This window comes from Aotus nancymaae, unplaced genomic scaffold (genome assembly GCF_030222135.1).
Source record: "Aotus nancymaae isolate 86718 unplaced genomic scaffold, 86718_ANA_hifiasm-v0.15.2.pri h1tg000003l, whole genome shotgun sequence".
Lineage (NCBI taxonomy): Eukaryota > Metazoa > Chordata > Mammalia > Primates > Aotidae > Aotus > Aotus nancymaae.
The window spans coordinates 33,411,387-33,436,341 of NW_026988414.1; the positions used below are offsets into that span (position 1 = coordinate 33,411,387).

At 50.5% G+C, this 24,955-nt stretch overlaps 1 protein-coding gene across 2 annotated transcripts in view; it reads left to right on the top strand.

The window, feature by feature from the left end:
* The window catches only part of TBC1D2 (TBC1 domain family member 2), a 56,005-nt gene that overhangs the window by 26,699 nt on the left and 4,351 nt on the right, over positions 1-24,955 (top strand). For both annotated transcript variants that reach the window (XM_012475772.2, XM_021665498.2), the window contains exons 6-10: positions 7,653-8,048; positions 14,391-14,501; positions 16,371-16,558; positions 17,854-18,330; positions 23,954-24,074. In XM_012475772.2, coding sequence (XP_012331195.2) covers positions 7,653-8,048; positions 14,391-14,501; positions 16,371-16,558; positions 17,854-18,330; positions 23,954-24,074 — 1,293 coding nt within the window. The remainder of the gene's footprint in view (positions 1-7,652; positions 8,049-14,390; positions 14,502-16,370; positions 16,559-17,853; positions 18,331-23,953; positions 24,075-24,955) is intronic.

Sequence of the window (24,955 nt, forward strand, 5' to 3'; positions counted from 1 at the left end):
TGACCTCAAGTGATCTGCCCGCCTCTGCCTCCCAAAGTGCTGGGATTACAGGCGTGAGTCACCACGCATTCTCAAAGGAAGGGGCTCATTCATTCATATGTTCTTAATTCATGTGTTTATTCACCAAATCTTTATTAAGGGCCTGTTATGCGCATGTAGTGCTCCAGGTGCTGGGAAAGAACAGTGAGCAAAAGACACAGGCTCTGCCCTTACAGGGCTTGCATTTCATGGCAGAGACAGATATTAAACAAGGCAACACCCAAATGTGTACTTATAACACATGAAGTCCCCTCTGCTGATGCTCAGCAGCCCAGCTGTCTTTTCCTCCTGTCATGATGGTGCTCCTGTTGTGAGGCTGCTGGACTCTCCTGAGAGCTGAGAGGGCATGAAACTGAGTCATAGCAGCTACTTGATCCCTGGAATACTGTAGCTTAAATCCCAAACCCAAACCTGGGGGAAAAAAAAGAAATCTGAATATATGGGCAGCCTCCCTTGACACAGGCTCTCTTTCTAAGACATTGCAAATTGTCAGATGAAGTAGAAAGGCCTAGATTTCATGAAGGTTTGCCCCTGATTGCTCTGCATCTCTGGAAGACTCATCATTCTTCAATAAATGAAGGCAAGACTCTTGGAGATTGATAAGGGTTGCCCAGGCTATTGACAATTCCCATATATTCAGAGGGAAAATGTCAGGAGGAAGCTGTTGAAGCATTGAAGAATCTGTATTTTTTTTTTTTTACCAGGTAACCTTCCACCAAACCTCAACTTTGTGTCCTGGGACAGACAGTCAAAAGGAGAATGAGTTGTGGTTTATTTAGTTTATTTATTTATTGTGCAATATGAGTGGATTTGTGGGCTCTCCAACCCATTCTACAAATGCACTTCAGTCTTCAGCGTGATTCAAAGCACAGGCCTTCAAATAAGCCAGCACAGACTCAAATTCTGGCCCTAAACAAGTTTCTTTTCCTTTTTTTTTTTTTTTTTTTTAGACAAAGTCTCACTCTTGTCCCCTAGGCTGGAGTGCAGTGCCACAATCTTTGCTCACTGCAACTTCCACCTCCCGGGTTCAAGCGATTTTCCTGCCTCAGCCTCCCAAGTAGCTGGAATCACAGGCATGTTCCACCATGTCCAGCTAATTTTTGTATTTTTAGTAGAGACAGGGTTTCACCATGTTAGCCAGGTTGGTCTTGAACTCCTGGCCTCAGGTGATCCGCCCGCTTCGGTCTCCTAAAGTGCTGGGACTAAAGGCATGAGCTATTGCGCCCGGCCCCTAAGCAAGTTTCTTAACCTCTCTAAGCCTCAGTTTCATCTTCTGTAAATGGAGTTACAGCCATGTTTACTGGAGAGGCCCGTGCCCAGATTCTTAAAGCCCAGTACTTGGCAGGAGCAGCTGCCCAAGAGATGCAGGCTCTGGTTGTTCCGGCAATTACTGCTGCACTCCTTACCCTCCATTTTAATCTCTTCCTGCCCTACAAGCAGTGAGGCGCCCCCTACTGAGGGACTCTGAGATGAGGTGGGAAGTGAGAGCCCATGAGTGACTCCAGGAAATGTACCACGGGCCATAGCAGTGATGGGGGAGCTTAAGTCTTTATTCCACACTAGGAAGGGAACAATTGCAGCCCCCTTACTCTAGTGTTTCTCTTGTAGCCCAGATACTAAAACCAAAGAGGTGAGACAGAAAAAGCCAGCACAGGCCAGGTGCAGTGGCTTATGCCTGTAATCCCAGCACTTTGGAAGGCCAAGGCAGGCGGATCACGAGGTCAGGAGATCGAGACCATCCTGGCCAACATGGTGAAACCCTGTCTCTACTAAAAATACAAAATTTAGCCAGGTGTGATGGTGCATGCCTGTAGTGCCAGCTACTCGGGTGGCTGAGGCAGGAAAATCGCTTGAACCTGGGAGGTGAAGATTGCAGTGAGCTGAGATTGTGCCATTGCACTCCAGCCTGGCAACAGAGCAACACTCTGTCTCAAAAAAAAAAAAGCCAGCACAGCTTCTGGGTGTCCAGTGGTGCCCACCCCCCAACCCCCATCCCAGGTACTCAGAATGCTGCTGGGAGAGCCGCTGTCCATCTGAGACCCTCCTTAGAGTCCCATTCATCAGCTGGGAAGATGGGCACCTGGACTCCCAGGGGCTACACGTACAAGGTACCTTCCTGTGTTTCTTTAGTGGAAAGGCACCTCCTATCTACCTCAAACTTCAGGAGGACATGGGAATTCGGGGTCTTATCCTGGCTAACCTGGCCATTGCCAATGGCTTTAGTGACTCTTTAAGAATTTCTATCTCAAACACTGTGAGATGCTCTTGAGAGCACATTGGGGTCAAATCCCTGCCCTTGGGTCCCTCACCATCTAGTGAGGAAGAGAAGATGTGAGCATGGGAGCTGATGGTATTCAGTGCGGCCCCAGGACTGTACTGAGGCTTCCCGTGTGTTATCGCTGTCCTTACAGTAGCTGTCATCCCCTTTCTCTGAAAAGGAAACTGAGGTTCTCAGAGTGTCTGCATGCTCAGGATCTCCCAGGGACTGAGCCAGCATTCGAGGAGCTCAGAGGAGGTGGGTGACTTGTCTATGCGCATGCAGCTGGAAAGGCCAGGATTGGGGCCCTGATCTCCTTCTCCAGGTCTTGAGGCTGGGCTGCCTCCTCTCCTCCATAATCTCATGGTGAGGCCAGGTGTGAGACACAAGCACCAAAACTGCTCTTGAGAAAAAAATGAATACACTCCCTGTGTACCCCCGGTGTCATATTAAACCACGGGCAACTCTGATACCCAGTAAGCCATTATCTATCCCCGCTCCTGCAGCACTGGCCTCACAAGAGGTTTGGGCTCCAGGAGATAGCACCAGATGGCTGATTGGCCAGGAACTGACCCTGGGATTGACAGAACTCCACCCAGCCTGAAGACTGTCTGCGCTGGCAGATGGAAGGCTGTTGTTTGTGGTGACGTTGGCCATCTGTTGGCTGCTGGGAATGATGAACCCCTCTGGGACCCTGCCTGCGGCCCTCTGGGGCCACCTTAGTTCAATCAGGATTACTGGATAAAGGAACATAATTTTTTTGGGAAACTTGGTGGGGGCAATGTGTGGCCTCTTACTTTCCTAGAAGTCCAGCCAAAAACTTCAGAGGACGTGAAAGAGAGCTGGGAGGTACCCTGGCCATGTCAGCTTGGGGAGGGCCGCTTGGCACTTTCTCTCTCATGCTAGAGGCAGTTGTGAGTGGAGGAGAAAGCTTTAGCTCCATTCGTGAGAAAGCTGAGGTTCAGTGAAGACGCCACCTGAGCCACCCTCCTTAGAGTCACCTCGTTAGATATACCCCCAGGGAGCCAGAATGGGAGACGAGGCCTGTGCAACTCCAAAGCCCATACCCCTTCATCTGACCGCTGTAGGGCTCACCACTGATGAAAGTAGAATGCTCTAAAAAGATAAAGGATTATTTTTTTAAAAGATGATTTATTGGCTTTTAAAAATTGAAATAAAATGACAACTTATGACCAAGTATCAAAATCTGAGATTAAACAAAACAACTCGATTGACAAACATTAAAAGTACCACTTGGGCCAGGCATGGTGGCTCATGCCAGCACGTTGGGAGGTTGAGGTGGGAGGATCTCTTGAGCCCAGGAGTTCAAGACCACCCTGAACAACATAAAGAGACCCTGTCTCTACAGAAAATAAAATAATTAGCTGGGCATTGCGGTGCATGCCTATAGTCCCAGCTACAAGGGAGACTGAGGCAAGAGGATCACTTGAGCCCAGGAGGTTGAGGTTGCAGTGAGCTGCGATTGTGCCACTGCACTCCAGCCTAGGCAACAGAATGAGACCCTGTCTCAAAAAAAAAAAAAGGAAAAAAAGAAAGCTTCATTTCATCAGCTTTTCTATTTTTAAGAATTGGTCCTAAGACATTGCTTATAATCCAGACTTCAAGTTTCCTGAATCCATGATCTATTTTCACTCCTCATTTTACAGGTCCTACTGAGGCTCCCTGCCTCTGCCCTGGTTCCTTTCTTTCAAGCCTGTTTTATTCTGGTACAAGAATTCTGGGGGTGGAAGGAGAGCCTTCTGGGCTGGTGTCTTGGTCTTGGATTCTGGGAGCCAAATGTGGGAAGAAGGAGACAGCTAGATGTAATGAAATGAGCTTTAGAGTCAACTCCCCAAAGTTGAGGGAAAGATACCCACCTGGTTCTGCTCCTAGGGCAAGTCTGAACAACAATGTTTGTTAGTTATTTCACTGGGAAGTTATCCAAGGTAATCTCCAAATCTCAGCTAAAGCAGAAAATGGTCTAGACCCCCAGTTATCCCAGAACCACAGGAATGTTAATCTCTCTCAACTGAGCCCCAAGAAGCTGAACATTCCAGACATTCTCTTTTGGTTTGCAATCACTGCCCTGTCCTCACCTCACCTTCCTGCCACACCCCAGGGCTCCCACAACTCCAAGCTAGCTCTTTCCTTCCTCCAGGTCTTTACTGAGACTGTCAGCTTGGCCACATCCGGAGGGCTGTCCCACCCTCATCTCCCACCTGCTGCTTGACCATCTCTGGCCTTTCTCATTCTTCATGGTTTCATTTAAATGCTTTGCACTGATCTATCCCCGCAACCTCCACCTCAGAAGTCATTGCCTTTCCCATGAACACCCTCATTCCCCTTTCTTGCAGTAGATCATTCCACTGCGATGAGTCCCGTTCATCACCACAAACCTCTGCAGTCCTTGGAGGTGGGAACTCTCACCAGTCCCTCTTTGGGCTACGGTACCTGGCTCAGGGCCTGGTCTGGCACCAAGTGGTGCTTGGTAAAGGTTGGATGGATGGATGGGTGCATGGAAGGAAAAGAGAGAACCAGAGAAAGGACGGTCACTAGTCCTAAGGTTTCAGAAGATGCATGCTAAGGTGGTCTTGTCATTAGCCTCTCCAAAAAAGTCATGGTTTTTGGCACTTCTCCAAAATAGAATTGTTCTTAGCAAATAAGCCTATCAGCCAATCCATTCATTTTAATACTGGTGTGGTATAGTTGACATGTCTCTAGGAAACCATATTTTTCCAAATGAGAAACACAGAGCAGGGCAGTGTAACCTGAAAGTCATACCTACCTGGCATGAGGTCCACATGGGCCTGGCTACTGATGTCCTGATCCTGGCCCAGAATGAACTCACATCCCTGCTTTGGGGCAGGATAGGCCTGAGTCCAGGCGTGGCCCTGGCCCTCCCTGGGGAAGTTACAGGCTTGAAGGCACAGGGAGCTGAGCAGACCTTGAGTTCCTACATGAATCAGTTGCGCCTGCTGAGGAATAAAATCAAGCTCTGTTGTTTCTGAACTTTCTAGAGTTCCTTCCACCAGCTTTGCAGGTATCAGTCTGTGGGCTGAAGGAAATGAGGCAAAAATGGGTTGAACAAGGCCCTCTGTGTGTGGCTTTACATGGGAATTGCCAGTGTGTTTCCTTTTAATGCTGCCTCAACTTGATTGGTAGTGACTGGATGCTATATTGAGAAGGGTTCTGAGGCCTCAACTAGGCTGTGCAGGAAGAAGTATGAGAGATTATTGGCAATGGGTTTATAACATCGGGAAAAATCTACATGGAGACAGTGGATCACTCAGCAAGGCTAGTTTACTTCCTGCAGGAAGGGTGCAACTCGCCGGTAGTCTTGCCACAAGAGCACACCTGAACAAGGGAGACGGGGGGCATTTATAACTTTCATAACTTGATGCAACCGCCCTGCTGCTATGTCCAGTTTCCATTGGCCAGAACGGGACCTCACATTCTATGCTTGACCTGATTGGCTAAAAATTTGGAAATTTTCCCAAGAGGTAAAGCCAGAGAAGAACAAAAGAAAAGAGGAAGTAACTTGAATGGTTAGAGAAGTGATAACATTTTCAAATAAGGAAGGGGAATAAGCTTTGACCTAAGACTTGCTGGTCTTGTCCAGGCACATCAGGGCAAAATATCTAGGTTAAACTGTAAGAACTAAGAACATGGGATGCACTTATTTCTTTATTATGACCAACACCTACTTTAAGATTATTAGCAAAAGCTTTAAAGTAAATTAACCTTTGAGGAAACTGTCATTTATTTGTAATGAACTAGGAGGAAAGCTTTGAAGAGGAACCTTTTATTTATTCTTATTTCCAACAGAGATTAATTAGTGATGTCTGCCACAGGGATGAGAGGGAAGAGTAATGGCACATAGCTGCCACCCCTGGTTTTATTGGTGATCAAGCACAGGCTTTGGAATCTGGTTGACTGAGATTGAATTCCACTCTACTCTCTTCTGGGCCTCAGTTTGCCCCTCCCTAAAATGGACATGTGTATGTCAGGGTCTGGGTTTGGCTGCTGTAACAGAAGCATCTCCACTGGATGTGGTGACTGTTAGAATGTGCACTCTGAATGAAGAGACTCCCCAAACAGGCTTTTTATGAGCAACATGGCTGTTTATTCACCTGGGTGTGAGCGGGCTGAGTCTGAAAAGAGAGTCAGCAGAGAACAGTGGGATAGGAGTTGGTTTTATAGGTTTGGGGTATGCAGTGGAAAGTTACAGAAGTTACAGTTTAGGGCATTTTTTTGCAAGCTGGGAGGGGGTTGTAGGGTCTGGAGTCACAAGGTTGACCAAGGTCGGTTACAAAGTCCAATGGCCTTATCAACTGAGGCAGGAATAAGGAACAATAGAAGAATGTCTCAAGTTAGTTAGGCACTGCAGGGCTGATCATTCTTCCCCTCTTCATGTTTCTAAAACCACTAGACACATGGTCTTCCAGTTACTTCAGATTTTCTAATTCCAGGAACTCATCTGAGTGTCCGTGCAAGTCACAGAGGTTACCATGGTGTCCATGGTACCATCAGTCAACCTAAAAGGTCTTACAGTGACCCACATCTGTAATCCCAGCAGTTTATGAGACCAAGGTGGGCAGATCATTTGAGTCCAGGAGTTTGAGACTAGCCTGGCAACATGGCAAAACCCTGTCTCTGCAAAAAATATAAAAATTAGCCTGATGTGTTAGCATGCTCCTGTGGTCCCAGCTACTTGAGAGGCTGAGGTGGGAGGATCAGCTGAGCCCAGGAGATTGAGGCTGCAGTGAGCCATGTTCATGCTACTGCACTCCGGGCTGGGTGACAGACTGAGACTCTATCTCAAAAAAAAATAAATAAATAAAAATAATTCAAAGCTCTGTGGCCCCAAACAAGTGAGAAGTCTATTTCTCTCTCACATTAAAGAACCCAGAGGTAGGTGAGCAACTCTGAGCTGAGGGGACAGCTCTCTCTCAACATTTACCTTCTGCTTGTGGGTCTGAGTTGTCCACTCTAGTTCCTGCCACTTCCCAGCCAGAAGCAAAGGGAACTGGACCAGGGAGCATGTGTCTAGTGGTTTGAAAGGTAGCACCTGGAAGCCTCTCATCTCAGTTTTTATTTCCCATTTAGGCAGAATAGTCACTTGGCTACACCTCACCGTGGCTTGGTTGGGAGATACAGTTTTGACCTGGGGAACCTTGTGCCCAGCTAACACTCACTTGAACAGAGATGGAGAAAGTGAGCATCAGGATGAGATGCCCCAGGGATGCTGCTGGGCACCTCTCAGGGTTGTTAGGAGAACTAGGGGTAACATATGCCCCGCTCTGGCACCCAGCAAGCCCTCCCTGAGCTCACAAGATGCTTCTCTGTCCCTGCCCAGGAGCTGGTGAAGATCCTACACAAGGCACTGGAGGCCGCCCAACAGGAGAAGAGGGCGTCCAGTGCATACCTGGCGGCGGCTGAGGACAAGGACCGGCTGGAGCTGGTGCGGCACAAAGTGCGGCAGATCGCGGAGCTGGGCTGGCGGGTGGAGGCCCTGGAGCAGGAGCGGGAAAGCCTGGCGCACACAGCGAGCCTGCGGGAGCAGCAGGTGCAGGAGCTGCAGCAGCACGTGCAGCTGCTCATGGACAAGAACCACGCCAAGCAGCAAGTCATCTGCAAGCTCTCTGAGAAGGTCACCCAGGACTTCACCCACCCCCCTGACCAGTCTCCTTTGCCCCCCGATACTGCTGACAGGGACTTCCTGAGCCAGCAGGAGAAGATAGAGCACCTGAAGGTAGGGGCCTTTCCTCCAGGACCTGCCAGTCCCCTCCTCTGCCCCAGCCCTTGGGGAGGGTGTGCTCTCCACTCTAAGGCTTTGCTAGGTGGAGTGGGGAAACCCCTTCATCCTGGAATATTCACATTAGAAACACACGTTGATGGGACTATTACTCTACGCTTCTTCACTCCTCACCACAAGACCCAGTGCAGTTTGCCTGGGCCTTGACTGACCCATTAACCAGTAGCGCTGATATCCTGGGCTACTGAAAAGTGAAGATAGGCACAGTGGCTTATGCCTGCAATCCTAGCACTTTGGGATGCCGCGGCAGGCAGATCATGAGGTCAGGATTTCAAGACCATCCTGGCCAGCATACAGCGAGGCCCCATCTCTACTAAAAATACAAAAAATTAGCCGGGCATGGTGGCACGAGCCTGTAATCCCAGCTACTCGGGAGGCTGAGGCAGGAGGATCACTTGAACCCAGGAGGCGGAAGTTGCAGTGAGCTGAGATCACACCACTCTACTCCAGCCTAGGCAACAAAGTGAGACTCCATCTCAAAAAAAAAAAAAAAAAGCAAAGAAAAGTGAAGGTGCCTCTAGATTATCAAATGAGAGATGAAAGCCCAAATCTAGCTGAGTGTGGGGCCTGGCCTGGTCAGCCTCCCTTAGTGCCATCCCAATGCACCCGAGAGCCCTAAGGGGCTAGCACGACCCTCCCCCACAGCCCCACTCTCGAATACTGGACAGATGACCTGCGGCTAGCAAGCGTCACCGCTCCCTTCTGTAGAATGTGCACAGTGTTTCCTGCGTGCCAGGCACTGTCCTCGGTGCTCTCCTTGCCTTGCTGCATTTAGCCCTCGCACCCACCCTGTGAGGTGAGGCGGTTGCTGGTGTGCTCCCCCTTTACGGACGTGAATGCTGAGGCTGAGGAAGGTTAAAGAGCTTGCCCGGGGCCGGCTGCTGAAGAAGTTGGGGAGCTGGAGTTGAGTTGGAGCTCAGGTCTGCAGACCGGTCTGTCTGCTCTGCTGCCACTTCTCGCTACTGCCACCATCCTTGCTCTCCCTTCCCTCCCCTTCCTTCCCCTTCTCTGTCCCTATCTTTCCCAAGACTTCCCCATCCCACAGGGACCAGTGGTGTCATAGAGGGTAGGAACTTTATTTGAGGTGTGTTGCCCGCTGTGGCCCAGTGTTTTGTGCTTTGTGCTTCAAAGGGTTGCATAAGGCCAGGCATGGGTGGCTCACACCTGTAATGCCAGCATTTGGGGAGACTGTGGCAGGAAAATCACCTGAGGCCAGGAGTTTGAGACCAGCCTGGGAAACAGTGAGATCCAATCGCTACAAAAAATAAAAAAATTAGCCAGGCACAGTAGCATGTACCTGTAGTCCCAGCATCTTCGGAAGCTGAAGCTAGAGGATTGCTCAAGACCAGGAGTTTGAGACCAGCCTAGGCAACATAGTGAGACCCTTCTCTCAAAAAAAAAAAAAAAAAAACAAATTAAATAAATTCGCTAGGTATGGCAGCACCCACCATAGTTCTAGCTATTCAGGAGACTGAGGTAGAAGATCACTTGAGCTGCCCAGGAGTTTGAGGCTACAGTGAACTGTGATCGTGCCCATGCACTACAGCCTGGGCAACAGAGTAAGACACTGTCTCTATAAAAAAAAAAATTTGCGGCCGGGCGCGGTGGCTCAAGCCTGTAATCCCAGCACTTTGGGAGGCCGAGGCGGGTGGATCACGAGGTCAAGAGATCGAGACCATCCTGGTCAACATGGTGAAACCCCGTCTCTACTAATACAAAAAATTAGCTGGGCACGGTGGCGCGTGCCTGTAATCCCAGCTACTCAGGAGGCTGAGGCAGGAGAATTGCCTGAACCCAGGAGGCGGAGGTTGCGGTGAGCCGAGATCGCGCCATTGCACTCCAGCCTTGGTAACGAGCGAAACTCCGTCTCAAAAAAAAAAAAAAAAAAAAAAAAAATTTGCATGTAGCTGGTGTTCCTTATTTTTTAGCTTTTAGAAGACTCGTCAGATATCCATTGTCTCAAGTGTGAAAACAGAGTGCTCAGGTTTCCTGCTTGCCCTGTGGTTGAGGACACCCAGCTTTAGCGAATGTCCCTGTTATTGAGACAGGTTTTGAGAACAGGATCACTGACTTCTTGAATTCACATCTTCCCCACCCATTTTCTGGCAGGGCCAGCTGAGCTGAGGCAAGGGGGAAGGACTGGCCCAGGGTCAGGCAGGAAGAGGCCGGGTTGCAGCTAGAACTGGGCCTCCCACGCCTGGGCCACGGCCTTCCACGCAGCACAGGGCCTAGTCCATGGGCATGGCCCAAAGAGAATTCCCAGTCTCCTGCTTCCTGCAAAGGCAGCAGGTTCTCTTCTTCCTCGGTCCCCCTTCTCCAGTGTTTTCCTCCTTTCACTCCACTGGTGACTTTTCTGTGACTTTTCTCTTTTCTGAGGTTTCTCTTTTTCTCCTTACAGTTCTGAGCCAAGATGAGAACTCAAGGTAGGGCACCGAGCTAGAGGGGACGGTGCTGCCTGATGTCACCTGCTGCCACTGCTGCTCTGGGCTGTGCTCACTCTGCCTCCCTGTCCAGCCTGTCCAGCGTGTCTGTGCCTTCCCTGGGGCTGGAAGCCGGGTACCTTATGTGACAAAAGCCTTCTTTCCAAAGCCTTAGAAATACCAGTGTATGGCCGAGCATGGTGGCTCACATCTGTAATCCAGTGCTTTGAGAGGCCACGGTAGGAGGACTACATGAGGCCAGGAGCTTGAGACCAGCTTGGGCAGCATAATGAGACCTTATCTCTACAAAAAAGTAAAAATTAATTAGCTGGGCATAGTGGCACATGCCTGTAGTCCCAACTACTTGGGGCTGAGACAGGAGGATCGCTTGAGCCCAGGAGGTCGAGGCTGCAGTGAGCTATGATCATGGCATTGCACTCCAGCCTGGGTGACAAAGTGAGACCCTGTCTCTAAAAATAAAAAAGAGACTGGGCATGGTGGCTTACGCCTGTAATCCCAGCATTTTGGGAGGCTGAGGCGGTTGGATCATGAGGTCAGGAGTTCAAGACCATCCTGGCTAACGTGGTGAAACCCCATCTCTACTAAAAATACAAAAACTTAGCCGGGTGTGGTGGCACGTGTCTGTAGTCCCAGGTACTCAGGAGGCTGAGTCAGGAGAATTGCTTGAACCCAAGAGGTGGCGGTTGCAGTGATCATGCCACTGCACTCCAGCCTGGGCGACAGAGTGAGACTGCACCTCAAAAAAATTAATAAATAAGAAAGAAAGAAAAGTAAGTGAATGAATATCCACGAGCATGTCTAGACCTGGGAAGAGGAAGGGGTGGTATCAGAGAGGGAGACTCAGTGGTGTGGAGTGGTGGCTGGCACCGGAGCTGGGTCTGCTTTCTCTCCGCAATGTCTGTTGAGCACCTGCCATGGGCTGAACATACCTGGGTTTGCATCCTGGTTCTCTTTCGTGACAAGGGGAACTAACCTTCTCTGTGTGTGTTTCCTCATCTGTTAAATGGGAATTAGGGCACTTTAATATTTATCCCACAGCATTATGGATGTGAGGGAGATGGGCCAGGTCAGGTAGGTCCTTTCCTCCCTTATGGGGGCTTGTTGTATTTCCCCGGGCATTGAATTCAGAACTCTCTCAGCCGACTGAGGGGGTGAGTGCGGGGTGGGAGTAGTGGCTTTTGAGTTGTCAGGCAAACCCAGTGAGGGAGAAGATGCTCATGGTGCATTTGCCACATGCCAGGCACTGTTCTGAGCCTTTTGCACATATTAACTGACGGAATCCTCTCCCAGCCGCCAGAGGTAGTACTGTTAGTACCCTCATTTTCCAGATGAGAGGATGCGGCACAGAGAGGTTAAGTAATTTGCCCAGGGGTGTAGTGGTCAAGACAGAATTTTCACCCAGACAGCATGGCCGCAGCATTCATGCTGCTGACCACCAGGCATGAATTATATGGCCAACGCCAGCATCTTTGATTTTTTTTTTTTTATTGATGTATTGTTATACTGTCTGATGGGCAGGAGAGGTCACATGAGCCTGTGTGTGTGTAGCCAGGAGACACCAAAGGACGACCCTTGGAGGTCAGGGACTAGAGTGTGGGCATCCAGGTGGATTCCAGTGGGTGGGGTGCTCAGAGGGTGCCCGACAGGAAGTTTAGTGGTTAGGGCTTTAGAATGAGACAGTCCTCTGGGCACTGTGGCTCACGCCTGTAATCCTAACACTTTGGGAGGCTGAGGTGGAAAGATTGCTTGAGGCCAGGAGTTTGAAAATAGCCTGGGAAATATAGTGAGACCCTGTCTCTACAAAATCCAAAAATTAACTGGGTGTGGTGGTGCATGCCTGTAGTCACAGCTACTTGACAGGCTGAGGTGGGAGGACTGCTTGAGCCCAGGAGGTCAAGTGTGCAGTGAGCCATGATCATGCCACTGCACTCCAGCTTGGACGACAGAGCAAGACCATCTCAAAAAACAAACAAACAAAAAGAATCAGACAGACCTGGGCTTGGTCACACTCTGCCTTATACTGACTGTGCCTTAGGCAAGTGACCTACCCTTTCAGAGCCTCTGAGACCTCACCTGTTACAGGAATAATAAAAGAACATTCCTTCCAGGGTTGCTGGGAGGACAAAATGAGAGAATGTAAGCAGCGTGGTGTTGGTGATGGGGGTGATGCAGGAAGCCTGCCTGGCCTCTGTGTTCATAAGTTTCTATATCTCCAGATCTGAAGTGTTAGGCTCCAGGGAGAGTGGGGAGTGGTCCTAGAAAGTCCTGATGCTCCTGGGAGGCTGGTCCCTACACCACAAACAGGATTTTCACTTCTTACCACATATGAATAGGAAATGGGGATTGTGGAGAAGCAAGCAGAAACTTGCCAGCAGAACCGCTGGCACACACGACAGCATTTCTAAGAGGCAGGGAAGCTGGGTTTTTGATCTAGGGCAGGGACAAGCTTGGTTAGCGGGAGGAGGGCGGCACCACGGGTTGGAATTGCCTGAGTCCAGCCAGGAGAAGGCAGAGAACAAGCTGAGTGGAGGCACTTTCAGCCTTAGCACAGTGAGGGAGATGAAAGCAGGGGTGTCTGCGGTGGGGGCACCACAAAGAGCCCCCGTGGAGTGGTGAGGGGTGACATGATGAAGTCCACCTGGGGCATTTGTTCCCTGCCCTGGGAGCAGAGGCCCTTCTAGTGTGTCAGATTCTGGGCAGAGGGCAGCAGCTGGGCATGCATCGGAGCTTCCAGGCTGGGAAGACCTTGGAGATCATCTTGGCCAGAGTGAAGACCCACCCAGGGAGGGCCAGGACCACCTGTGGGCTGTGCACATGTGGCCCTAATGATGAAGTGCCCCAAACTACGTGTGATGTTCTTCATTTCAAATAAGTCAGGCCATGTCAGAGTTATCCCTGCTGCCACTTCTCTTGCACTCACCTGTAGCCCATTCATCAATGGGAGAGAAAGGGCTGGAGTTTGAGTCAGCAAATACCCTGGAATTGGCAGGTATAGCTCTGAGCATATGTTTTGTGATGGAATGGCTTTTGTAATGACCATCCCAGCAGAATTGAAAGCCATTGCTGTAGCTGATCCTTCTCTGAGGCTCAGGTCTTTGCTTGAACCTTCCCAGTGCTTGTCTGGCTTCTCCTTGTATGCCCCAGCAGCAAGGAGTTCATTCCCTCCACTGGATGGACAACTTGCAAAGGGAAAACTCAAGAGATGTTCATCACAACATTATTCATAATCAAAACCAACTGCAGACACGCAGGGTTCAAATTAAAAAATAACAGGAAAAGGATTATGAGTTCACTCTGGTAAATTCACCCAATAGAGTCATCACCCAGATGTTAAAAGTGACCATCGGGAAGCTTAGGTAGCAGCATTGAAAGGTTTACAGAGTGACACTGGGTTAATTTTACAGTATGATTATAAATAGATGATAAAATATGTTGCTTTTAAAAAGCACTACTTGAGCACTTTGCTATGTTTTGGTCCCTGTACTTAGTGTTATCACACATTATCTCACTTAGTCTCCCAACTGCCCAGTAAGTTAGTTGGTATTTGCCCCTTTCCCAGATGAGGAAACAGAGGGTCAGAGTGGTTCAGTGGCTGCCTGAGGCCTTCCAGCCAGGGCTTGAATCCAGGCCTAGTACTCTCTCTACCACATCATGTTGACATCAAGAATAGAGAAAGGGGCCATGAATAATGTTTTTTTCTTTCATTCTTCCTCTTCTGTTGCCATTATTGGAAATGTGTAAAGAAAGGAAGCTTTAACAGCTCACTTGAGGGTGTGACTCCCGAGGACCAGGGAGATGTTTATATCCAATTCATAACATACTTTACTCTCTTCTCCAGGATGACATGGAGGCTTACCGGATCCAGAACCGCTTCCTCAACTCCGAGATCCACCAGGTCACAAAGATTTGGAGAAAGGCGGCTGAGAAGGAGAAGGCCCTCCTGACGAAGGTGCAGGGTGGGGCCCTGTTCTGGCCATCTCCATCTCCAGCCCCTCTGTTGGTCCCGTGCTGCCCACCCCGTCTCACTCTCATTTCCTGACTGCTCCTCTCCCTCTGAACTGACCCCTTGTGAGCAGGGCCCATATCAGGTTCTTCTCCAGACCCCTGTGGTCTGGCCATTGAGTCATTTGTTCTTCAGTGTTCACTGGGTAGCTATGGGGTAGGGACACTGAGACCAATAAGCCTGGTTCCTGCCCCCAAGGAGGGTATAGACTGGTGAGGGAGTGTAACACAATCAAGATGCACCTGGACTTTTCTTGGGGGCCCAAAGGGAGGAAGGAAAGTCATGGAGGGCTTCCTGGAAGAGGTGCCTTCTGAATTGAGCCCTAAGGATGAGTTAGTGTTATCCAGGCAAACACCGGAGAAGGACCTTCTGGGCAAAGAGACAGTATAGTAAAGACTTGTGGCTTGAGAGGCAGGGGGCAGGGCTGGGGAGGGTGAGACATGAGGCTGGAGATAAGGAGTTTGGAGCTTACTCCAAGGAAATGGGAGTTGAAGGATTGTAAGTGGAGAGGTCCTCAGTCAGACTTCTGTTCCTGTTCCAAGAAGACTGCTCAGGAGGGTAGGCTTGAGGAGGTGAGTCTAGAAGTGGAGAGAGTGTTTGGAATCAGTAGCAGAAATCCCTGAGGAGGGGCCAGGTGCGGTGGCTCATGCCTATAATCCCAACATTTTGGGAGGCCGAAGCAGGTGGATCCCTTGGGGCCAGGAGTTCAACACCAGCCTGGGCAACATGGTGAAGCCCTGCCTCTACCAAAAATACAAAAATTAGCCAGGCGTGGTGGTGCACAGCTGTAATCCCAGCTACTTAGGAGACTGAGGCACAAGAAGCATATCTGAACCCAGGAGGTGGAGGTTGCAGTGACCCAAGATCATGCCACTGCACTCCAGCTTGGGCGACAGAGTAAGACTCCATCTCAAAAAAAAAACAAAGCAAGAAATCCCTGAAACAGGTGTTACTGATGGGACTCAGGAAGCAACCCTGGCCACAGAGGCTGGCGCCAGGTGGGGTAGGAAGAAGCACAGGCACAGAGGATGGCTTGGAGCTGGTGCCCGGCAAGTGTTTGGAGATGGCGACCGGGCAGGGGTACAGCAGAATTGTTCCCTGGCTGCCACCCAGGATGAGATAGGACTCAGGGTGGCCCAGAGGTCACTGTCCCCATATCACAAAAATGGACAACAGGGAATTTGCCTAGCACCATCCAGCTTGTATAAATGGAAACTCACAAGTTCAAGGGGAGGGAGAGAGGGAGTATCCCAGGCAAGGGAAGAGGGTGCAGGAGGGCTGTGAAGTAGGAGGGATGTGTGTTGGAGGAACAGAAAGAGCCTAGCTGGTGGCAGCAGAGGGCACAAGGGCGGTGTCTGTCCCTCGGGGGCTGCTTAGTTATACCACCTGCAGAGCATGCTCTGTGCCAGGCGCCATAGGAAGGAATTTACACACATCCACTCATCTGATCCTCACCTGAATCCTGAGGCAGACTTCGTATGATCCTCATTTTATGGATGAAGAAGACACAGAGAGGTTAAGTAACTTGCAACAGGCCACACGGCTAGCAGTGGCTGAACCAGGATGGGACCGTAAGCTGTGTAAGAGCCTGTGCTGTCTCTGCATGTCCCTTTCCTCTTCTGAGCCAGCTCCAACCTGGGCCTGGGCCTCTCTTGCCTGCCTTGCTGTAAACCACTGGCTGCAGGGCCTATCTTCTTTCCCTTATGTGGGAGTCAGGAGTGGGGCAGATGAGAGCCGGAAGGGCTGTGCTACCTCAGGCCTCTGGGGTAGCCCAGCTCCCACCACGTAGCCTGATCAGGCCTTCCCTGCTTGCAGTGCGCCTACCTCCAGGCCAGAAACTGCCAGGTGGAAAGCAAGTACCTGGCCGGGCTGCAAAGGCTGCAGGAGGCCCTGGAAGATGAACCCAGCAAGTGCTCAGAACTGCTGAGGCAGCTCATCCAGGAGGCGCTGCAGTGGGAAGCTGGGGAGGCCTCAGCTGGCAGCATCCAGCTGAGCCCCATCAGGTGAGCTGGGTGGCCTAGGCAGGGCTGGTCTGTGTGAGCTGGCAGCCCCACCCCAGCTGCCCTGCTGCCAGGTCCTGCCAACCACATGCAAGTCCAGCACAGCGTTACCTCCTCTGAGCTTCACCTGCGTGAGCATGCGGCTACAGCTGAGATGCTGTGTGCTCAGAGGAGGCAGCCCCGTGCCATGGGCCCTACAGTGCGTTCACGGCCCAGGCTGCCTCCAGAGCCCCCTGCTTTGCATTTCTACAGAGACCAGCAGGCTCTCTCCTCCATACCAAGCCCTTGCTGAGCACAGTGTGGACACGGACCATGAACTAGAAAGGAGGGGGCTGTTCTTAGAGGCCCCTGGAGGCTGAGCAGTCCAGTGGCAGGAGGTAGAGCTTTGGAGCCAGTCCTGGCTCTCTTGCCACATGGCAAGTCCCTTTACCTTTCTGAGCCTCGTACTCAGCCTCCATAAGATGTGGGTGAAGAGCTGGGCACAGTGGCTCACACGTGTAATCCCAGCACTTTGGGAGGCTAAGCTGGGCGAATTGCTTGAGGCCAGGAGTTTGAGACCAGCCTGGGCAATATGGTAGAACCCTGTCTCTACAAAAAAACACAAAAATTAGCCAGGAGTGGTGGTGCACAACTGTACTCCCAGCTACTCGGGGGGGCTGAGGTAGGAGGATCACTTGAGCCCAGAAGATCGAAACTACAATGAGCTGAGATCACACCACTGCACTCCAGCCTGGGCAACAGAGTGAGACCCTGTCTCAAAAAAAAAAAAAGAAAAGAAAAGATCTGGGCAAACAGCTGCTTTGCAGGATTGTTAGGATTAGATGAGATTGTGCAGGCAGGGCACAGAGTGGAGGTGAGTCAATGCTGAGTACATGAAAGGCCATCTGGAATGAGTCCCCAGCTGTCCCTGCTCTGCCTGTCATTGGCGCAGTGTGCACAGTGCAGGGCTCCTGAGGCCTAAGGCTGCATGGAGTAATAGAGGGTCCTTTATATTTGCACAGAATTAGAAGGGAAATAACTCTTGAGCATTTTCTGTGTACTAGGCACTATCTAGGCCCCCAGCATCTTACAACAGAGGATCTCATTGGGTCTTCATGAGGCAAAGCAGAGATTCCTATACCCATTATAGAGATTCACAACCTGAGGTTGGGAGAACTGAAGTGACTGCCCAGAGCTGATGGCTAACTCTCAGTGCTAAGGCAGAGCAGGACCCTGGCCTGGGGTCCTCCCTGCTCCCCATACCCCTTATCTAGGGCAGGGTTCTGCAAGGTGTGGCTAACATGGACTTTCGCTGTCAGTGAGTATGATGAGTACGGCTTCCTGACGGTGCCCGACTATGAGGTAGAAGACCTGAAGCTGCTGGCCAAGATCCAGGCGCTGGAGGTGCGCTCCCACCACCTGCTGGGCCTCGAGGCTGTGGATCGGCCACTGCGGGAGCGCTGGGCTGCCCTGGACGAGCTTGTGCCCTCAGCTGAGCTCAAGCAGCTGCTGCGGGGGGGAGTGCCCCGTGAACACCGGCCTCGTGTCTGGAGGTGGCTGGTCCACCGCCGTGTCCAGCACCTGCACACTCCGGGCTGCTACCAGGAACTGCTGAGCCGGGGCCAGGCCCATGAGCACCCTGCTGCCCGCCAGATCGAGCTGGACCTGAACCGGACCTTCCCCAACAACAAGCACTTCACCTGCCCCACCTCCAGCTTCCCCGACAAGCTCCGCCGTGTGCTGCTGGCCTTCTCCTGGCAGAACCCCACCATCGGCTACTGCCAGGGCCTGAACAGGTGAGCCACCAGAGCCCTGTGAAGGTGTGACCTTCACCTTTTAGAGCAGGGGTCTCCAACCCTCAGGCCACGGACTGGTAGCCATCTGTGACCTGTTAACGGGGCCACACAGCAGGAGGTGAGCAGTGGGTGAGAGAGGTTACCGCCTGAGCTCTGCCTCCTGTCAGATCAGCGGCTGCATTAGATTCTCACAGGAGCGTGAACCCTATTTCGAACTCCGAGGTTGCTCGCTCCTTATGAGAATCTCATGCCTGATGATCTGCAGTGGAACAGCTTCAAAACCACCCCTGCCCCACCTCAGTCCATGGAAAATTTGTCTTTCACAAAAATGGTCCCTAGTGCCAAAAACGTTGGGAGCTGCTGTTTTAGAGCACTGCTCTGTCTCTGGAGCCTCCCAAGAACCTGGAGACATGAGCCCAGGAGGCATGGTCCCCACCCACAGGCCAGCGAGAGGACAGGTTCAAGACAGAGATGGGCCAGAGCTGAGAGCTCCAGGCCCCGTGTCCCTGCTCTCTCCTTTGATTTGTGCTTGGGGAGGTAAGACTCGTGGCATCTCAAACCGCCTGCTGGAGTCTATAGGGTGTGGCCCTACTCACATATGGCAGGACTCCCTGGGTCAGGAATCATTTGCTTTCAGTGAAACCCATGCAGAAGACCCAGGGAAAAGGGGCTTTCTAAATGTTACAAGGGTAGCTCACAGAAGCCAGGAAAAGAAAAGAGAGCTGAGGACCAGATGGTCATTGGAAGCCAAGACAGCTGCTCTCTGCAGCAGGGCCACAGCCCTGCACAGCCCTGGGGGCAGCCTCCTGCCACAATCTGTGAATGCCATCCCCTGAGGCCGTATAGCACCAAGGCGCTGCTCTGCTGCCCTCTGTAGCTGCATGGCCGCTGGCGTCTCTTCATTCTGCATGTCTGCTTCCTTCTCTCGCAGCAGAACAGCCTCTCTCTGTTCATTCTTTGGATATTTAGGGTCCACTGAGGCTGTCAGAATGGAGACCTCAGCTCCTGAGTCTTGGGCCTTTCAGCCAGTCTTCCCACCCCACCCCTCATGTTCCAGTCCTAAATTCCCCGGAGAAAGAACCTGATTGGCCCAGCCAGGAATAATTTCCACTGCTGGTCCAGTTGGTAAGAGATGGAGGGAGGGACTGGGAATAGGGAATGAGGTCATCTGGCTCACAGGGCTGTCCCTTCGAAGACTGTGAGGGACTGTCATTCCCCCCCGCTCCAGCCCCAGTTATTTCAGTAGAAGTTACATAGTTGCAGATATTTTCCCAAAGCAAGTTTTGACTCAATTTAAATACACATATACGTAAGCAAAATTTACGTAAGCTATGCTGCTCTTTGTTTAGAATAGGTAGTGTGTGACATTTATTTAACACAGAATCAACACTCAGTGCCCTTACTCAAATTTGAATGGTTCCCAAAGGTAGATATTTTTCATACTCTATTTCCAGCCTAAAATTGGGCAAAATTGAGCATGTATATGTACAATTCCTGGGAATTAAGAGTTAAACTCCAACAATAATGCCTCTCAGTCAAAGCCTCCTTGGGAAATATGTTCAGATTTCATGCCACACTAAATGTCTGCCACAGGTCAGGTCTATAGAAATTTCATTCATTCAACAGTCTGACAGAAGCCCCTGTACTTCTCATTTGTTTGAACATGTTAAAATCCGCAAAACCTGCAAAGTCTCTTTTAAGAATAGCTGTGAAGGGAGCTGGAAGCTATGAGATCAGAATAGATAATAACTTTTACATTTCACACAAAGGCCAGGCAGGAAGTAAGGCGTAATGGGGGCCTCTTGGAGGCCAGGTGCTTAACACCCGATGGCATTTAATCCTCACGAAAACCCTCACTGGTGCCCCCATGCCCAGACGAGGCATGAGAGGGTCTGAGAGGCTGTGGAACCTGCGTATTGCCTCACAGGTTCCACGAGGCACAAATGCTGGCCCAGCCAACTGCTCACCCTGGCCCCCGGCCTGAAGCCGGGTCCTTTCTACAACCCACCCTCTCTCCAAATAGCAGCAGTGGCAGAGGGTGTGCTGAGGCCTCCCAGAAACCTTTCTCTATGTAGATGTAACCTTCTTGAGGCCTGCTTTTGGAGTTCAATCTGTGCTGCAGGGGCAGAGAAAAATCCTATAGCAGGAGGGGCACTTGAGCTAAGCCTCATAGAAGGAGAGAAGCTTCTCCCTATGTGGAAGGAGGTGGCACACAGGCCACAGAGGGGTGCAGAAGGGACAACTAAGACCAAGAGAGGCAGAAGGTGCCCAGAGGGGTTTTCTAAAATACCTTTCTTTGAGTGGTAGTTTTACTTAAATCTGATATGCAAGGGCAGATAATTGGTATTTGTGTAAATATTTTTTTATTTTTTATTTTTTGAGACAGAGTTTTAGTCTTGTCACCTAGGCTGGAGTACAATGGTACAATCTCAGCTCACTGCAACCTCCACCTCCTGGGTTCAAGTGATTCTCCTGCCTCAGCCTCCCAAGTAACTGGGACTGCAGGTGCACACCACCATGACTGTCTAATTTTTTGTATTTTTAGTAGGGATGGGGTTTCACCATGTTGGCCAGGCTGGTCTCGAACTCCTGAGATTACAAGCATGAACCACCACGCCTGGCCTCATGTAAATATTTATACTACTGCTTAAAATAGAAAGTTACTTATAACAGGCTGGGCACAGTGGCTCACGCCTGTAATCCCAGCACTTTGGGAGGCCAAGGCAGGCAGATCACGAGGTCAGGAGATAGAGACCATCCTTGCCAACATGGTGAAACCCCATCTCTACTAAAGATACAAAAATTAGCCAGGCGTGGTGGTGCATGCCTGTAGTTCCAGCTACGTGGGAAGCTGAGGCAGGAGAATTGCTTGAAGAGGCAGAGGTTGCAGTGAACCAAGATCATGCCACTGCACTCCAGCCTGGTGACAGAGTGAGAGTATGTCTCAAAAAAAAAAAAAAAAGAGAGAGAGAAGGAAAGGAAAGGAAAGGGGGAGGAAGGGAGGAAAGGAAGGAAGGAGTGAAGGAAGGTAGATTACTTATAATAAAAACCTGTTCATATGGCAAGTGCAGTGTATTCTTTGGAAGGCTCTAAGCCGGAGCCTGCAGGCCCCTGACACATGTCTTCCTTGCCATCTAGTGGTGGCCATTAGAATTGCATGTGTGGGCTGGGAGTGGTAGCTCACACTTGTAATGCCAGCACTTTGGGAGGCCGAGGCGGGTAGATCACTTGAGCCCAAGAGTTTAGACAGCCTGGGCAACATGACAAAACCCTGTCAAAAAAAAAAGAAACAAACCCTAGCCAGGCGTGGTGGCACGTGCCTCCAGTTCTAGCTACTCCGGAGGCTGAGGTGGTAAGGAGGCTTGAACCCAGGAGGTAGAGTTTGCAGTGAGCCATTATTATCATAGCACTGCACTCCAGCCGGGGCAACAGAGTGAGTCTCTGTCTCAAAAAAAAAAAAAAAAAAAGAAAAGAAAAAGAACTGCATGTTTGATGTCTCAAGATGACAGACCCTGCCACCAAGGCAACAAATCCAGCCTGTTTAGACCACAGTGATGATATAATGCTAATTTAGAGCAAATGTTTTAAACCCACTTCCCTGTGAAAATAAGTACAGTGCTTTAAAAGTAGTGTGTTTTTCCCCCATCAACACACTCCCTTCTTTGTAAGCCTACCTGGGCCCTGAATGCCTTAGGTTAGAGTTCAGCCATACTCTTGAGCAGCCAGTCAGCCCTAGCCACCAGCCTGAGGTAACTGACATTTTAACCTGTGCTGAAGTCTAAACCAATGCTGGCTGCTAACTCCTAGACTGAGGACATCCTGAGGCTCATGGAGGACCGGGTAGAGTGGAGAGAGCACTGGGATAGACCTTGAGAGCCCTGGGCTCTGTTTCTACCCTGCCACCAACTGACTATGTAATCTTGAGCAGGTAACTCTGCTTTCTGGGCCTTGGGTTTCCTACCACTGCCATAAGGAGTTTGTCTAGACCAGAGACGACCAGTAGGAAGCAGCTGCCTAGAGCCCTGTCCTGAGAGCTTCTGAAGTAGCCTTCAGACTCAGTGGGAAAGAGTACTGTGATCAATTAGTTATGTCCACCATGGCCGTAGACAAAGGGAATGCTGCCATGATCAGTTAGTTATGTCTGCCCTGGGCACAGACAGAGTAGAGGCCAGTGTATCTCACATTTGCTATCCTTGAACTCAGTGACCTGTGGAGGTCCCTTGCCACCAGCTCTGAGAGAACATAGCCTCCTATTTCCCAGGAGACCTGTGACTGTTTTTCATCCATTCACTCCGATTCAGGAAGGTTTTATACAAATATTTGAACCATAGTCGGGAGAAATTCCTTCCCAATCTAGTGGGGAAAGAGAAGGGATATTTCTTTTTTCTTTTGATATTCAACCCTGTTTCTAAGAGTTGTGAGCCTCAAAAGAAGGTGGAGGTCATGAACCCAATCTAGAGAGAACCCGAATAAGCATAAATACCTGGATGATAGAATGTGTTCCTTAAATGCTGGTTATGACCATAGAGTGAGAGGCTGTCTAAAGCGACATCTCCCCAAGGTCCTCTGAGGAACACTCGTTCTACTAGGCCTCCATGGGTGCAGTGGACAACAGGGGCTCTGTGGACCCCCTGGGCAACCCTGGGTTCGAGTCAGCCACACAGGGTTTTGTCACCATAGGACTTCTCAGAAGCTTTACTAAGACAGTGTGTCATAAGCCTCTCAGGGGCTAGAATGTGCAGCATTCCCCAGATATCTTTGAATATAGAACCTTGTGTTTCACCTAGCATCTTGGGAGACCAGTAGTCCCTGGAAGACATTTTTGGGAAATGTCTTCTTGGATTGGCCTTAGATGGGAGGTGCCAGGGAAGATGGGAAAAGTAGAGAAAATAGTACTGCTCCCAGGAAGACTTCCTGGCTCAGCCTTGCGGGGTTTTGTTTTTTTCTTGCCAATGATTTCATTAGAGCCTTGTGCTAACTCGGCAGGGAGGGGAAGTAAAGGAGAAAAAGAGCTATGTGCATTGAGCATCTGTTAAATGCCAGATAGTGAGCGAGGCACAGTAGGTCTGTCCTTTCAAGATGCCTCATGGCCTCGGGGGGATAGATACTGTTAATCTCACTTTACACATCAGGAAACTGAGGACCAAGGAGGTTAGTGTACTTGCCAAGATCTTAAAGCCTGTGAATATTAAGGTGAGGATAGCTAACTATTTTTATAAAGAGCTCACTGTGTGGCAGGCACCGTGTGGGGCACTGAATGAGCTCTGTTCATCCTCAAAACAGTCCTGGGATTTATTACGAGACTGAGGCTAAGACTGGTTCAGTAACTTGCCCAAAGTCACCCGGGAGGCTGCAAGATCAGGATTCACCCAAGCAACCTGACTCCAGAGCCCGTGCTCTGAAGTGATCCCCATTCCTCTGGAAATCGCCAGTCATTTCCCCAAAAGAGCATTTGTCTCACCCCAGGTGCCAGGAACACCAGTCTGGTTAGGGATCGGGGTTGCACTGGTGCTCATATGGAAGGACTTTCCCCCTGGAACCCAGGAAGCCACCTCTGCCATGTGCTGCCTGGCAGAGCCACGACTTCTGTAATCACTCTAGGCCTCCTTCCCTACCACTCCAGGCTAGCGGCCATCGCTCTGCTGGTCCTAGAGGAGGAGGAGTGTGCCTTCTGGTGCTTGGTGGCCATTGTGGAGACCATCATGCCGGCTGATTACTACTGCAACACGCTGACAGCATCCCAGGTAAGTGAGGCAGGCAGGGCCCCAGAGCCCTTCCTAGGAGCTTGTGGCTCTCAGAAAAGTTGGGAATCTCTCAGCCTTCAGTTTCTCCCTCTGCACTATGGAATTGCATTTGGCTGCATGGAAGGGAAGCCCAACCTAACAGCAGCTTCAGCGGGGGATGATTTTTCTCAGATAATGAATGACCAGGCAGTACCATGGGGTTCAGGCTCCCAGCTCCCTGCTCTGCCATCTCTGGGATATGGCCTTCATCCCCACACCCATCACCTCCTGGTCACAAAATGGCTGCATCGCGTCCAGCACCGTGGCCATGGCCTAGGCCAGGAGAAGCAGAATGAACACCAGGAGCTGGCTCCCCCACCCAGCTATTTCTACTTGCCGCTTACTGGTCAGACTGTATTCATGGCTGCCCTAGTTGCAAGGCAGGCTAGGAAATGTTCGTATTTAATTTTTACATCTTAACCTCTCCCAAATTGACCTGTGTTATATGACCAATTTTTTTCATTTTTTATTATGGAAAATTTTGCACATTCAAAACAATAGAGGGAATAGTATAAGGAACCTCCACGTGTCCATCACCTGGCTTCAGTTATCAAGCCAGAGAGCTAGTGTTGTTTCTTCTGAACTCCCACCCACTCCTCCTGCAACATATCAGTTCATCCATAAATCCTTCAGTAGCAACGGCATCTTAGACTCGGGAGTTACCTTCAGTTTTGAACTGGACACTTGGCCTCCTTAGATGACCCAGGGTTCTGGGTGAGGGCGGAGGGGAGCTACTGGCTGTTTGCCACAGCTGAGACTAACACCTGGAAGAGGACTTGAGTGAGGGGAGAGGCCTGAACCACCAGCATTTCCAGGAAGGAAGAGCAAGGGGAAACTAAATT